We start from the raw sequence: 15,816 nt of genomic DNA on the forward strand, positions 1-15,816 counted from the left end.
GTATAACCTTTGGAATTTATGCTGTGTTTCATCTACTCCTACTCAATATATGGCCAGTTCCCACTGGGTGACACTCGTACAGATGACGTACACTACCATTCACTACTCTTCAAAATCAGTAATTAATGTTTATTAAGCAAGGAAGCATTAAACTGATCAAAAGTAAAGGTAATTCATAATGTTTTCCACAAAAATAATCAGGCAGCTCGACTGTTTTCACCATTAAATACAAGAAATGTTTTTTTTAGCACAAGTTCAGCATATTAGAATGATTTCTAAAGGATTGTGTGACACTGAAGACTGAGTAATAGCAGATAAAAATAGCATTTTACAAAAAAGCAGTATTTCCATCCTCTGTGTTAAAGAGACCAATACCAAAAATAGGAATGGAAATGAAAGTTTTAGCCACTGGGAAAGCCGTGGTGGCTCTTTTTTTGACGTTTTAAATGTAATACGTTTCTTGCGGTTTAAAGCATTCAGACAGAATGCTCTGACTACATGGTTGCTAGCAATCGACGACAGATGCTTTATGTTTAAATTCAACAGTGTGTCAGGCAATGCTTTGGTTCCGACATGGACCAGAAAACCACGTTTTCTTTTCTCACTGAGCAACATTTTTTTTTATTCAGAAATAATTCAGCAAGAGTTTCCAACGTGGATGTCAGTGGATTTTATAATTGGATTTTTCCAAGTAGGAGGCTGGTGATGCCAACTTTACAAGCTGAACAGAGCGCAGCACTACAGCCCCAAATTAATTAAAACAAACTGTGTGAACTGGTGTGCATCTACCTGCAATTCAACATATGGCTATGTACTTTTAGTGCAGCAAACAAGTTATTGTACTTTTAAAGGTTACATATCATGCAAAATCCACTTTTTTAGCCCTTAAATGCATTTTGTTGTATATTTGGAGTGTTTATAAGTACAGAAAAGATGAAATTAGTCTCTTCAGATGCTTCGTTTATATCTTTATATTCTGTTTTGGTCATATTTTTCAACCTGTTCAGATTTTTCTGTTCTCTATGACGTTTTTTGAACAATTACGTCACAGTATTTGCAGCGGAACCATTATTTCTCGCTCCGATTTTGTAGTCCAAGCTCAATGATGCAGAAGTTACAAAAGGGCAAGTCAAAATGTTCGGTTGTTGGAAGCACTTCAAGGATCCCCACTTCAACAACCTCCGCCAGTATACAGAAGGGTTTGCCGATCGACTTCGTCTGAATGAAGGGTAAATTCCTTCTATTATTTAGCTGCTGTGTTTTCTGATGCTTTTCTAAACGTAAGATATTATTATAAATACAGATTTTTAGTGGTAAGATTAGACCGTAGTCATTTATCTTGTCAATGTGCTTGTTTTAACAAGAGAAATAGTCGACTTTCACTAATAACACAACATAGTTAACTTACATACCACTGCATCCATATGGAGACGTTGTTCTGCAGGTTCGTCGTCGTCTTTTTCAAATGGCTCGCTCTGGCTCGAATATGTAATGTTAAGGCTTGATGGACAAGTCTTCCGTTGTTGACATTTTGTTAACGTGTGAATAAAAATGTTCTTTGAAGCTATAGTAATCGTATATCTCTAATCAAACTACAATAATGGTCGAACGCGGGGAGTTGAACCGACTGTGAACTCAGCGACCTGGAAAGCAGGCGGTGAAAGACGCAACTCCTTTTTATTTAAAGGGGACGCTTAGACCACAAATGTATGATTTATTAGTAAAAAACTAATGATTTAAAAGCATGATATGTACCCTTTAAAACAAGAGAGTAGTTTAGCATACACTTTTTCTGTAAGAAACTGTTCCCCTTCCAGCCTACCTATCTTGGCGCCCTTCTTGAGCAATGCCACCACCACTGACGTGTTCCTGCAGCCAACCGCACGATCCAGTGGACGCATGCCACTGTAGTCCACATGCTCGATCATCGCACCATGATCCACCAGATACTGCACCTGAAACCACATCAAGACCAGAGCTATGGTTTGTTGCCTACATATCTCCTGTCAGCTCCTACCCGATATCTGTCTAGATCCATTAGCTTACGCTAGCATCCCAGTTTGGAGACATATTTTTAAATACAGTAGATCTACCGAAAGTTAGTTGACTATGACAAAACCAACCACTTCTGAGTCTCCGTAAAAAGCGGCAAGATCCAGTGGAGTGCGGCCGCTTTTGTCTGCATGGGCCGTTGCCGCACCCCTCTCAACCAGAGCACGGACCAATGGGAGGTGGCCTTTAAGACACGCCCAACTAAGTGCTGTTAGCCCCTCCTTGTCCATCAGAGACAATGAGGCACCTGTGAAATAAGTGCGAAATGGTCAGAAGAATAGAGAGGATTGACTGTCAGTCTCCTTTAACAAACAACACAATTGGAAAGAAAAAGACTAATCGCAAATTTAAAATTGATTTTTGAAATTAAACCGCAAAAACAAATCTAGAATACGAGCAGGACAGCTGTACCTTGAGCCAGAAGAAACTCCGCCGTACCCAGATGTCCCTCGGACGCAGCCATCATTAGAGGAGTTCGGCCCTGTTTATCAGCCATGTTCACATCAGCACCATGATTTATCAGCAGGTCCACTATCTGCACAACCAACACAGACATTTCAGACTAAAACATCTACAAAATAAACATACAGGAAATGAAAACGTGACCTTTGCAGGATAGAAGGTGCCCACCTGCCAGTGTCCCTGCCGCACGGCGCTGAAGAGCGGCACGATCCCCCTGCGGTTCGGCTGAGCCACAGCGCCACCCTGCTCCAGTAAAAGACGGCACACATCCAGCTTCCCCCGACCCGCTGCTGCTGTCAGTGCTGAGGTATAGAGAGAGTCTCCTAAGTGAGCAGTTTGTGCCTTCATCTTTAAATCAAAATACAAAATGGGTTGTCTGGTGGTGTTGTACCTGTTTCACCCCATAGTGTGTCAAAGTTGTTTATCTGAGCTCTTTCCTCCTCTTCCTCATCTTTCTCAGGCAGGTCAAGAAGGTAGGATACAATCTGTGTATAAATACCAAAATATGTGTAAGGTTATTGCTGTCTATCTATCTATCTATCTATCTATCTATCTATCTATCTATCTATCTATCTATCTATCTATCTATCTATCTATCTATCTATCTATCTATCTATCTATCTATCTATCTATCTATCTATCTATCTATCTATCAGCAACAACATGTTAAACATGCTATATATATTATATCTAATAATATATAACTTGTATCATATAATATTATAATATATTAACTGAGATGCTTAAAAATGGTTAATGCTGTAACACTGCTAAATCTATTAAGTATAATTAATACATTCACCTATTTGTTTTTGTTTATAAAAAATATAGGAAAATGTGAATATATTTTAATAATAGCTAAAAACTATTTTAAATAACGGTTTCCTAAATTAATATCATTTAAAATGTTATTTATTCATGTGATGTCAAAGCTATCATTTCTCTAGTCTTCGGTGTCGCATGATCCTTCAGAAATTATTCTAATATGATAATTTGCTGATGAAAGCAGTTTGTGGAAACCATGATGTACATTTTCTTTGATGGATAGAAATTAAAAAACAAAACCAAAAGACGAAATGTTTTGGAACATTATAAATGTATTTACTGTCACTTTTACAGTTTTTCTCCATCGCTTTGGTGCATTTCTCACATCACTATTTACATTTGCACAACAGTTAATGCAGTTCTAAAAACAATTAGTACAAACTGCAAAACTTCGTTGATAACCTGCAAAAGTGTGTCACTTGCTCAAAATGGATAACTCATTCATCAAAAGCAAGTATTTATGTCATTGAAAGTGTCAGTGTCGTTAAGATGAAAAGTCCTAACACCAGTGTTTATGAACAAGATAGTCAAATAGCTTTGTTATGTTTTCATTATGACAGTTTACTCTGTAAGTGTTTGACAATGCAAAAAAAGTCAGATCTTGGTGACACCATACCTGAAAATGTTTAAGACAGTCCTATTTGAAAACTACAGTAAAGTTTCACATTACTGTATTTACTGTAGTGAGGTACACTAACTGAGTACAAGACACTGAATATGTATGTTTCACATTTTTACTGCATAGTCTTTGCAATTCTAATTTGTTCAGAGCATTGTGCAAAAGAAAAAAATACACCCTTATTTACAACAAACATACTGTAAACTCCCTTTGGGTAGATCGGTGCACAACTGTAAACAATATCACAGTACATATTGAAACTGAACATACAACATACATATACTGTGTAAATCATTCATGCACATCTCTTCTCATCAGTGAAAGCTGAGGTTCACCTGTGAGAAATTGTTTAATTTAGGATAAAAAAGGGTTTTTTAAAGATATAAAAAAAAATTGCTTGACAGATTTTGACAACTAGTTTAACATTTTTGTATGTGATGACTCAAGCAATGAAATGAGGACTATTAGTTTTATATGGAATGACTATTCGACACGCACAAGTATAGTTAATTTGGACTGATATGACATAAGCAAATGATAATATTATAAAACAGCAGTGAGTTGTATGAAAGCAATTGATGCATGTCCAAAAGCATTTGCAATTTGTTGGAAGGAATGAGAAACTGCTACTATGATGTGCACAAATGACAAAAAGTTGTGGAGGTTGAACTAACTGTTGTGCAAATGTAAATAGTGATGTGAGAAATGCACCAAAGCGACTGAGAAAAACTGTAAACAGTTTAGTGCATTCTTGCTGAATGAAAGTATTAATGTCTTTCCAAAAAAAAAAAAAAAAAAACCCTCTTACCTCTATATAGCCCATACTGGCGGCTGCTATGAGGGCCTGTTGTACTGCATGGCTCTTGCTGAAGGATCCGGCCGGCTGTTTGTCTGTGTTCCACTCGCACTGCACCAGATACTTCACCACCTCTAGATGACCCCGTAAGGCGGCGTGGACCAGTGGACACTGACCGTTCTTATCCAGGTGATCCACCTAAACAGAGAGAGAGGAGAAACAGAGATGAAACTTTGATAATTGTAAAACAGCCTTACGTTCCTATTGGTTATCAGTCTCTAATATCTAGACATGTCATGGCTAACCGTGGCTTTCTTGCTGCAGAGGACAGTGATGATTGCTAGGTGACCCGCAGCGGCTGCATAGCCAAGGGGAGTGAGCCCGCTCTCTGAAATACCCTCCACATCCGCCCCAAACTCCAACAGCAAAGCCACAGTCTCCAGGTAGCCCAGGTGAGCGTGCACACACAGGATGGGGGCGTTGTTCAACACCTCAGTACGATAGTTCACATTAGCTCCACCCATAATCAGCAGCCGAGATACCTAGAGAAAGAGATGAAGATTGAAAAATTTATTTAAAAAAATAAATTAAGATTAAAAAACAGTTACAACAAGCATATTTTACTGTACTCACACTAAACAATTTCTTGCTGATAAAATATTACCAAATGTACACAACTGGGCCATTAAGACATTTATACTTTTATTTAGCAAGGATGCTTTTGTAAAGCATTCCTGTTTGAAATAAATGCTGGCAAATTCATTTTAAATAAATCATTTTGAAACATAAAAATAGTTTTTTTTTTATTACAATAATGTTTCACAATATCCTGTTTTTACTGTATTTTTGATCACATAAATGCAGCCTTGGTGAGAATAAGAGACTTCTTTCAAAAATCTTACCAACCCAAACTTGTAGTGTATTAGTGTATGAAAAGTGTGTGTAGTGAACAGTAGTGTATGAGAAACTAAAATTTAAACCAGGCCCAAATTTAAACAGTTTTTTTTAATCATTTAATGTTTTAACTAGAGACCTCGTTCAAAGAACCCAAACTTTTGAAAGGTGGCATAAAGTCACTGTACAAATATACATGACTTTTCCAAGATTTTTAAAGATTGTTCTTGACTTTTCCAAGTCTGGAAATCACCTTTTTTCAGTTTTTCTGTGACTGTCTGTTTTTATACCTTGATGTTGGGTGTGTAGAGGTTTCTAAGTGAAGCCAAAGCTGCAGAGAGCCCTTCCGTACTGTAGGACACCCACAACCCTTGAAGCACTGAGGAGGAAACCCCAACCTTCTTACTCAGGCCCTGAGTCCAAGAGAATTTGGTGTTAATAAAAAAAAAAAAAAACACATCACAACTGGCAATACATTTCTGGTAATAATATAAATCTTTACCAAAATCATTTACTATATACAGTACTGCTCTAGTCAGATCGATGGTATCAATTTAGCAAACATCAGAAGTGTTGTAGTTATTATAGTTAGCCTAACCTTAAAGATGTGAGCTTTGAGAATATGGTGGCCAAGTTCGAGAGTCTGTTGTCGATTAAGTTTGCTGTCTTGCCGTGAAAACCAGAAAGCAAGCAGTGTGTGGCCACTCCTAAAGAATCGTAAAAGAGACAAAAAGATAATTTACTTCAGAACTTGAATGTAGTAGTGAGTGCAACAGAATTTCCATTGACAAAAGTCGTTTTGATGAAAAACACACATTCTGACTCCTTGAGCTCCTCACCTGGGGTCGCAGAGGAACTTTGTCTTCTCTCCATCCTCTCTCCAGATGAGCCACTCTCGGAACGAGGGGTGGACGAACATGCGCGTTCCATCGCGTCTTTTCACCAGGAAAGGCGACAGGAGATCAGACCTCTGCTGGAAATCATCCCAGTCCATGGCGGCTCCACACACCATACTGGCGTTCACGGCACAGTAGGCCTGCTCGTCAGTTAACGGGTGTAGAGAAGCCACGGCCACGTTCAGCAGTGGAAGAACGCGCTCGAATGACGACTGAGTTGGGAAACGCATGTTCAGCTGCAACAGGTAGACCTCAGCCAGATTCACTGGAACCACCTGAAAAAAATTCAATAAATATACACAAAAAAGCTGAAACATAATCAAGATATAAATATAAACTAAAAATATCAATGCTGAAAAGCTATATCACCTATATCGCTGAGTAGCTCAAATAATATATAAATATAAATCAAATAAAAATAACAACACTGAAAAGCTATTATTTTTTGTTCATTTTATTATTTACGGTCTTTCCTTTTTTCTTTCTTTTCCTTTTTTATTTTATTAAAGAATTGTTTTTATAGTTTTACTTCTTTTCCTTCTTTAATAATAAAAAAACCAACTCTAAAAAGCTACACTAAAATAAAATAGTACATACATAACACCGAAAAGCTATCATTTTTGTCACTCCTATGATGTACTTAGTAATAAAGAAGGCATCTGTGTGACCCCTGACCTTATAACTGGAGCTTTTGAGCACGAGGTAGCCCTTCTCAATGAGGTCCAGTGTGAGCTTCAGGTAGAGGTAGGAGCCCCGGCTGAGACTCTTCAGATGAGCGCTGAGTTTGGTGAAGGCTGCGTTGTCCAGCTTGCCGTTGAGCGCCACGTTGTTCTGGATCTCCTGGCTGGAGTGCAGCCGGTGCAGGATGTAGCCCTGCAGGTCCGAGTCTATCGCATCACTCTCCTCCAGTCGATCCAGAGAGATACGGTGGAACGGCAACGGACGAGTCACATCCTTAGATACAGAGAAAAAATAGCACAGGGCAAATAAGTAAAAACGCAAATGAAAAGAAAGAACGATTGCTGTGGATGGATGGGATACAGACCTGTAGTGTCGTTCTGACGGTGACCACTAGTTTGAGCCAAGGAGGGAAACGCTCAACGGTTTTGCAGAGGAAGGAAACAATAGTTTCTCCATAATCCGGTTTATGGAACTCTGCCTCATTCAACCCGTCAATCAAGATGATGAGATTCTCCTCACAGGCAATCTTTCTCTCTGTAAATATTGCACGTTTTAAATATTACATGCATGTATGTGTACGTGCAGTATGCGAGTATGCATGAACACATTTGCGTACCTCGCTGCAGGATCTCCAGAGGTTCCAGCAGACCCCTGCGGAAAGCGTTGAAGGGGTCCTGGACGCAGGAGCGCAGGCTGAGTGTGCTCTGCAGGTGCGGCTGGCGGAGCAGAAGATCTCGGTAGGCCTGCATCTGAGGAGCCCTGCACAACAGCGCTGCCACGTTATGCACAAACTCAGGGACCAGGCAGGTGTACGCGTTGTCGGCCTGACAGTAATGGTACGCCACCACCTACAGTAGAGGGAAGGAGCACACGAGAGAGCAGACATGAGTAGGGATGCACGATGTATCGGCCGATATATGTTCATTTTTAATGTTATCGTTATCAGCCTGGTAAGAAAATGTGGCCGATATATTAAAACCGATAAGTAATGTATTATTCCCTTCAGCTGAGACACTTGTTGAGCAATGGTAATGTTTTTGAATTTCTTGAAATATGATTGAAATCTCTTCAAAAAATGAAAATACGGTTCGGTACAACATGTGCACCGCAAATCTGTCATATCGGCTATACAACACTATAATGAGAACATCATTATAATTGTGCACTTGGGACATGGATTTAATTGTGAGACTTTTGTTTTCGTAATCAGGCTCTAAAAATTCGACAAAAATTTGGATTTAAGTTTATCGGCAGTCAGATATATCGGTTATCGGCTTTCAAATATAAAGAATTATCGGTTATCGGCCAAAATTTTCATATTGGTGCAAAATCCATCACTGCAAATCCATCTCTGCATAAATTCTCAAATCCATCACTGCATTTGATTGATCAAACATTGTTTCAAAAGTGCTGATATTTCACTGAATAATTAAGACTACAGATTAATTCAGGAATAAAAAGTTCATACAGCTTTGTTTGGAATGTTGTTTTCATTGGTGAAGCAAAAATAAATTAGCTTCAATATTTTTAATATTGCATTTGAAACATACACTACCATTCAAAAGTTTTGGGTCAGTAAGAATTTATTTGTTATACTTTTATTCAGAAAGGATGCATTAAATTGATTAATGATATTAAAGACTCATATTGTTACGGTTAAAAGATTTCTATTTCAAATAAAAGCTGTTCTTTTGAACTTTCTATTCATAAAAGAATCCTAAAAAAATGTATCATGGTTTCTACAAAAATATGAACTGTTTTAATTTATTGTCAAATAAGATTGTCAACAAATATTATTTGTTGTCAAATAAGACATTTATTATTATTGATAATAATAATAAAATGTCTCTTGAGCAGCAAATCCATCATCATAGAATGATTTCTGAAGGATTATTCTGAGTAATGATGGTGGAAATTCAGCTTTGACATCAGAGGAATAAATTACATTTTTAAATTATAACATTAAAAATAGAAAAATAATAATATTTCAGAATCTTGCTGAGGATTTAGCCAGAGAGAAACGCAACAAAAAAGCACAAAACATTTCCTGTCTCTGGAATTCAATTTAGTGCAGGAACTGCTTTAAGCTCAAAAACACAAAGAATTTAAAACTAGAGAAAGAATTCAACATTTTATGAATGCATAAAACATTACGTAGTTTGAGTGCATTGATGGCCTTATTCCAATATTATAAAACTGCTTCTCCCCTGGATTCACTTCATCACACAGTTTGTGTGTGTAGGTGTGTGTCTGTGTGTACGTTTCAAAAGCTTGTCATCATTAGCAATGCAGAGCTCGGAGTATATCTAATGGCTGTGCTGGGAGACTCTGTGCATATAAATATTTGATAAGGCAACAGAGCCGCAATAAACCTTTGTGCTTAAAAGAAAAGAGAAAGAGAAAGACCAAGAGAGAGAGGAGCAGCAATTTAATAAAGACAAAGGAAGAAACAGGGACACAGAGAGATAATAAATCAATAGAAGAGAAGAAATAAGGGAGATTGAAAGGCAGGCTGGTCATATGCCTGGCTCTGTTGATTATGTTGGCATTAGTTGGCACCTGAGAAGCCAGTCTTCTGAGCGCCTCCTCCTGGCGTCTCCGCATCTCTGGCGTCCCAGGACAGCTGCTCCCACCGACCAGAGTGCCGTGAGCGGACTGAGGCTGGCTCAGAGGAAGTGTGTCGCCATCTGAGAGAAAGACGTGGCATGCATGGGATGTGAACACTTTGCCGGATTTTAATATTCAATAAGCTGAATTTGAAAGCACTTAGTAATAAATCTTTCATTTAATTTAAATATATTATCAAATACGAACTAGTAGTAACTAGTCCTGTTAACTAATTAATGTTTTTTTTTGTTCTGTTTTGAAGCTTGACAGTTGTGCTGTGATTGAAAAGCTGTGTAAATTCTTTTTGATTTTGGTTTCACAGACAAACTAACAACACACAGGTTTGATGTCACCACACAATGGTCACAATGGTAAATAAAGACCACTTTTTAGTTGTTGTTGCTTGAACTAGTTTGTCTGTTAGCTGTTTATTAAAGGGAGAGTTCACACACACACACACACACACACACACAATAAAATTCTATCATCATTTACTCACTCTCATGTCGTTATAAATCTGTATGAGCTTCTTTCTTCTGTTGAAAAGAAAAATGTATATTTTTAAGAATGTTGGGAAGCAGAGAGTTGACGGCACCCATTGACTTCCATAGTATTCATTGATAATGGAAGTCAATGGGTGCTGTCAACTCTCTGCTTCCCAACATTCTTAAAAACATCTTCTTGGGACAACTTGAGGGTGAGTAAATGATGACAAAATTTTGGGTGAACTATCCCTTTAACAGGAATATGTTCCTTTAAGAGCTGTAAGCATCTAACAGACAATGATGCGACTCACGTTTTGGTGAGGCGTGTGGACTGTCAGAGGTGATCTGTCTCATGTGGATGCCATGGCAGCTGAGAGCCACCAAGCGAGAGATGATGGCCGTTTTGCCAAAGCCCACATTGCCGGTAATAACGACACCTTGATTGGCGGTGGGCTCGCTGCTGCGAAGACACACGTCAACTTCCTGGAACAGCCAATCTCGACCCGTGAAAACCGTATCAGGCATCAGACTGGGCACCTCAAAGAGAAGTGGCTTTAGGGCGATGTCCGGTGGCCGGTATGGAGCAAAGCGCACTGCATCATGGGAAACATTAAGAAATGTACTAAATTAAACAGGTTTATACAGGATTCCCACACCATGGTTAACTTCAAATTCAAAGGACTTTCCAGGTCCAATACAGTCAAATTCAAGGACTTAATGTCGGGACACATTTCAAGTGAGAGCAAGGTTACATCGTTTCAGCAGTTTTAGACTATTTTTGCGATGTGTCTGTGAAAGGTTGAGGTATCATCGTAATAGTTTTGTGTGAATGTGAATAGCCAAAATACAACACAAAGTACCTCACAAGGGAAACACTTGAAGAAACGCATAAATGTGCGTAACTAATGTAAACCAAGCAAGCTAGTATGCATAGGCCACGAAGTGTTGACGAAATAACAGCTTAGCGGACCCGAGGGAATAATATAGAATTCTTTCCAGAAAGCTTCTTGCACAAAACAAATTCAAGCACTTTCAAGGACCTTCATATATGCATGTTTATCTTCAAAAACTTTCCAGGGCCTTGAATTTTTGTTTTCAGATTCACAAACTTTCAAGGATTTCAAGGACCAGTGGGAACCAAAAACTTTCCAATATCCCACCCAAAGCCTATTTATTTCCTTCCATTACTTTTTACAGTGATTTTATCCATCAAAGCTGAAGTTTCACAATATTCCCCCAGTTTCAAGTCTAGTCCCAGACTAAAATGCATGTTTGAGCTGTTATAACTGAAAGCAACATGCACTGACATATATTAAAATATGTTACCGTTACCGTCATTTTTTTGTCTGTGCCATGTTTTTTTTTTCTAAAGAACAATTAATAAAAGTTACCTAAATATCCTAATTGAAATAAGGCCTAATCCTGGTTTAATCAAAGCCCTGTCTGTGAAACCAGGCCATAATGGACTTCAATGGGAACCAAATGGTTCAAGGTCCAAATGAGAGTTTCAGTGCAGGTTCAAAGGGCTTTAAACGACACCAGACGATGAATAAGGGACTTATCTAGTGAAACGATCGGTCATTTAAAAAATAAATAAAAGAGTTTTATAAACACAAATGCTGAAGGCCATAATTTCCAAATTCAAAGCTCTGAACAGACATTGCAGTAATCATTTTTAACCTGTGGGGGGAGATGCTTTGTCTGAAAAAGGCCAGATCTGGCAGCTTACGCAAGTCGAAGCTGCAGTGTGAAACACCATAAATCAGAGGTTGTCGAAAGAGTGCCTTGACCCATTAATGTATGCCAGGAAATATATCTGAAATAAGCCTCCACGCATCAAGAACAGGAGAGCAGCCGTCACTGAGCAGTTGCCATGCTTACCGGAACCAACCCTTGGGGAGGACTTGCTTTTGTTCAAAGATTATTTGTCAAATGTACTGCCACCATGCACATAGCAAAATTGATATTCATCATCATGTTAATCCACCACATATGCTTGCAATAAATTATTAACAAAAATCCTCATCTATATAGAATTGATATTCAGTTATAATCTTCATTATTCTTCTACATATCATAAGCCTAACTGCACAAACATTTAATCCCAATTACTGATAACACTCAAGGCAAGTGTCATTTTAAAGCAGGACGGGATCGTCAACACAATTAGCATAAATTATTCAAAGCGTCTGGCTATATCATTTTGTGATTGTATAGGTTTATACTGCAACAAGTGTGATGGAGCATATTATGAGGTTATTTATCCCCCCGCATTTGCATGTGCACTATTAATTAGCCAGATAACATGTGAATTAATTATCAGTGCATTAGCATAAGGAGGTGGGCGGGGTTACGCAGGGCGAGGTGACCTTTATGAGCACGGCATGCTAGAAGACACTCTTGGAATATAGAAAGAGAGACAAAGAAAAAGACAAAGGCAGCCGAGCAGTAAAATGACTACGAAGAACTAAAGCTGGGAAGGTTGTAAATAAAGAAAAGATGAAAGGATACATTTAATAGCGTTTAAGTGGCACACATTAAAATCTCCTTTCATGGCACAGCTAGGGTGGCTTCACTTCACTGGATGTTTTCCACAATTAAGCATCATTATTACTGGTGGAAATGGCTCTTAATGTCTTCTGAAAGAGTACTATACTTTTGCATGAAAGAACCTGCTTGTAATTGCGGTAAAATTATGTCATTAGCTACAGTGTGCTAGAATTATTATCTACAGAAGTTACGTTTGGATACCTTATGTCTGACATACACTTTCAGCATCATGTCACTATAACGAACCACACGGATAGAGTCCACCTCCACTTCTTCGTCACCTGTGCAGTCATCCTGAAATAAACAGGTTGTTTGGTGAATTGTGACTCAAGCTGTTGGAGTCTGATTTAGGAGGTGTGGAGCCTTGACTGTGATCTTTAGACAGCAGGCTGAGCTCTGACAGATGAGCCAGCGCTAATGCTAATAGGAAGTCAATACTTCGATCTGAACAGGAGACAGATTATGGCAAGGCAGTCCAAAGGGGAAACAAAGAACAGCAGGACGAGGGGGGAGGGGGGCGAGGGTTTGAGTGATCCACGGAAGAGCTGTGGAGTGTGTTGAGGGTTTTAATGGCACATGCTGTGTGTTGCGGAGGGCAGATGTGAGAGATGCAAGGTGCACATGCACATCAATATAATTAACATTACATTATAGAGGTTCTTTAAAGTGACATTCTGCCATTTTGTAGAATTCGATTTTTGTTTTTCCTGAAGGTACTTAAAGGGATACTCCACTTTTTTTGGAAATAGGCTCATTTTACAACGATTTTTTACGATTTTCTGATATTTAGAAGAATATTAGTAACCAGACAGTTTCTGGTCTCATTGACTTCCATAGGCGGAAAAAAATATACTATGGAAGTCAATGAGACCAGAAACTGTCTGGTTACTGATATTCTTCTAAATATCAGAAAATCGGCTGAATGGATTCAAAAATGGGAAAACTCAACTGTTTAACTTTGGGGGAGTTGTAAAATGAGCCTATTTCCAAAAAAAGTGGAGTATCCCTTTAAGCTGGGCGCACATGATTTATGATAGACTTTTACAACTGTTGCCTGTCAGACTGTATGAACATGATCCCCACTGTAAGCCATGTCACACTGTAGGATCTCGGTTGTCATTAATATCAATATTCACGACAGTCAAGACGCGTAAAAAAACCCAAAAAAACGAACACGTGCAGGAAGACTCGTCCAGAGTTTTACATCATCTATCCGTGGTGCGTTCAGTGACTGTGAGCAGAATTTACACTGAAATTACACAATGTTTCTTCTTCCTGTTCCTTTTTATTCGTTCATGGAAACGAAACGTAAAACGGCATGAACGAATGAATGAATAAATTTGTCTCAGACAGCCAAATCGTGGCCAAAATTGTACAGTGTGAACCCAGCTATACTGTATAATGTTAGTCAAGGTTGTGTGTAGCAACACCCTCAGAAAGTTGCTGAAATCTAAAGAAACTTTTCAGCAAAATTTGGACACAATTGACTGGATTTATGTTTCTCATAATCTTAATAGACTGTTGATCAAAAAGCTTCTGTAAAATCAGTCAAATATAATTTGAGCTAGAAAATATAGTCAGTGTTGTTCTACTTTGTCTTGGTAAAAATAACATCTGATCATTCCTTATTAGATAAAAACTTTTCAATTGTGGGAAGCAAGCCATTCTTCAATATTCTCCCGCACTCTAAAGCACTTTTCACAGTGAAGTATTTCACACATACCAGCAGCTAAAAAGGCAGTCTCTTCATCTATGCTTCACTGTGGTAGAGATGCATGTATTATTATATTTCTTAGCAGATTTTCGGAAACGCCACTCAACTCAAGTATCACCATGCAACTCATAAACTTCCCATAATCTCCCAAAAACTTCATTCTGCCTTTGATTTTTTTCCCCCTAAGACAGCAATGGCATTTTAATTTGTGCATTTGCTTAAAGTTGGACAATTTCCTCATCAATAATTTGTGGATAACACAAAGAGGAAAAGGTACATGTGATCATGTATATATGCACAAAATCTAGAAATAACATACACACCTCTTATGTCCCCTTGTCCAGAGCGGCTGGAACCGGAGTTCTGACGCGGCATTCGCAAAGACGTGCGCAGTGGAGCCTGTCTCTGCTCATCCAGATAGGCAAGATCCTCCAGGTGAGCTGAACTAGTGGCTGAGAGAGAAAAAACAATACCGTTATTTAAAATGTTTTTAGATTATATATTAAATATTATCTTTATGTCAAATTAATCTACATTTCTACATTCTAGATCTACAATTCTACATCTACAAATCTACATTTGTGTGTGTGTTGATGCTTGGGCAATATTATATTTAAAATATTTATGCCCTTTGACAAAATGTGTGAGAGCTCGTGTTTGCTTAGCTCATGGATATTAGCTTTCTCGAGGATGCGTGTATGAATTTTGAGCTTTTTTTCCGTTGCTAATAAGGAGGGAAGTTCATGGCGGCTTGAGGCACGACAGTATTAAGAACATTGTGGGTGGCCACATAATTTCTCTCAGAGCATCTGGAGAGAGCTCTTTAATTATTTAACAACGACTAACATTATTGTGGCAGTATTAGCACAGATGCTAAGGATGATTGGCCACCAGCCATGTAAGGTGCCAGGTGCAACTAAGGAGAGTCTTTCGTTCTCCTATAATATGTTTAAAGGAGTAGTTCACTTTAAAAAAAAAACTTTTGCTGATGATTTACTCACCCCCATGTCATCCAAGATGTCCACGTCTTTCTTTCTTCAGTCGAAAATAAATTAAGGTTTTTGATGAAAACATTCCAGGATTTTCTCCATATAAAGGACTTCATTGGGAACCAAATGGTTCAAGGTCTAAATGAGAGTTTCAGTGCAGCTTCAAATGGCTTTAAATGACACCAGACGATGATCTAGGACCCTTCGAGTCATGACTCAAAAAAAAAAGATTAGTTCATTTTGACG

At 38.4% G+C, this 15,816-nt stretch overlaps 1 protein-coding gene across 7 annotated transcripts in view; it reads right to left on the minus strand.

The window, feature by feature from the left end:
• tanc2a (tetratricopeptide repeat, ankyrin repeat and coiled-coil containing 2a) overlaps window positions 1-15,816 on the minus strand; it is a 159,462-nt gene that overhangs the window by 10,673 nt on the left and 132,973 nt on the right. For all 7 annotated transcript variants that reach the window (XM_089128397.1, XM_089128398.1, XM_039685800.2 and 4 more), the window contains 16 exons: window positions 14,905-15,033; window positions 10,629-10,910; window positions 9,785-9,912; window positions 7,842-8,073; window positions 7,590-7,759; window positions 7,220-7,498; window positions 6,488-6,819; window positions 6,247-6,355; window positions 5,939-6,061; window positions 5,060-5,296; window positions 4,767-4,952; window positions 2,906-2,999; window positions 2,683-2,816; window positions 2,464-2,587; window positions 2,124-2,299; window positions 1,823-1,955 (listed from right to left, as the gene is read on the minus strand). In XM_089128397.1, coding sequence (XP_088984523.1) covers window positions 1,823-1,955; window positions 2,124-2,299; window positions 2,464-2,587; window positions 2,683-2,816; window positions 2,906-2,999; window positions 4,767-4,952; window positions 5,060-5,296; window positions 5,939-6,061; window positions 6,247-6,355; window positions 6,488-6,819; window positions 7,220-7,498; window positions 7,590-7,759; window positions 7,842-8,073; window positions 9,785-9,912; window positions 10,629-10,910; window positions 14,905-15,033 — 2,868 coding nt within the window. The remainder of the gene's footprint in view (window positions 1-1,822; window positions 1,956-2,123; window positions 2,300-2,463; window positions 2,588-2,682; window positions 2,817-2,905; window positions 3,000-4,766; window positions 4,953-5,059; window positions 5,297-5,938; window positions 6,062-6,246; window positions 6,356-6,487; window positions 6,820-7,219; window positions 7,499-7,589; window positions 7,760-7,841; window positions 8,074-9,784; window positions 9,913-10,628; window positions 10,911-14,904; window positions 15,034-15,816) is intronic.

This window comes from Pimephales promelas, chromosome 3, assembly GCF_988280905.1.
Source record: "Pimephales promelas chromosome 3, fPimPro1.hap1.1, whole genome shotgun sequence".
NCBI classification, from domain to species: Eukaryota; Metazoa; Chordata; class Actinopteri; order Cypriniformes; family Leuciscidae; genus Pimephales; species Pimephales promelas.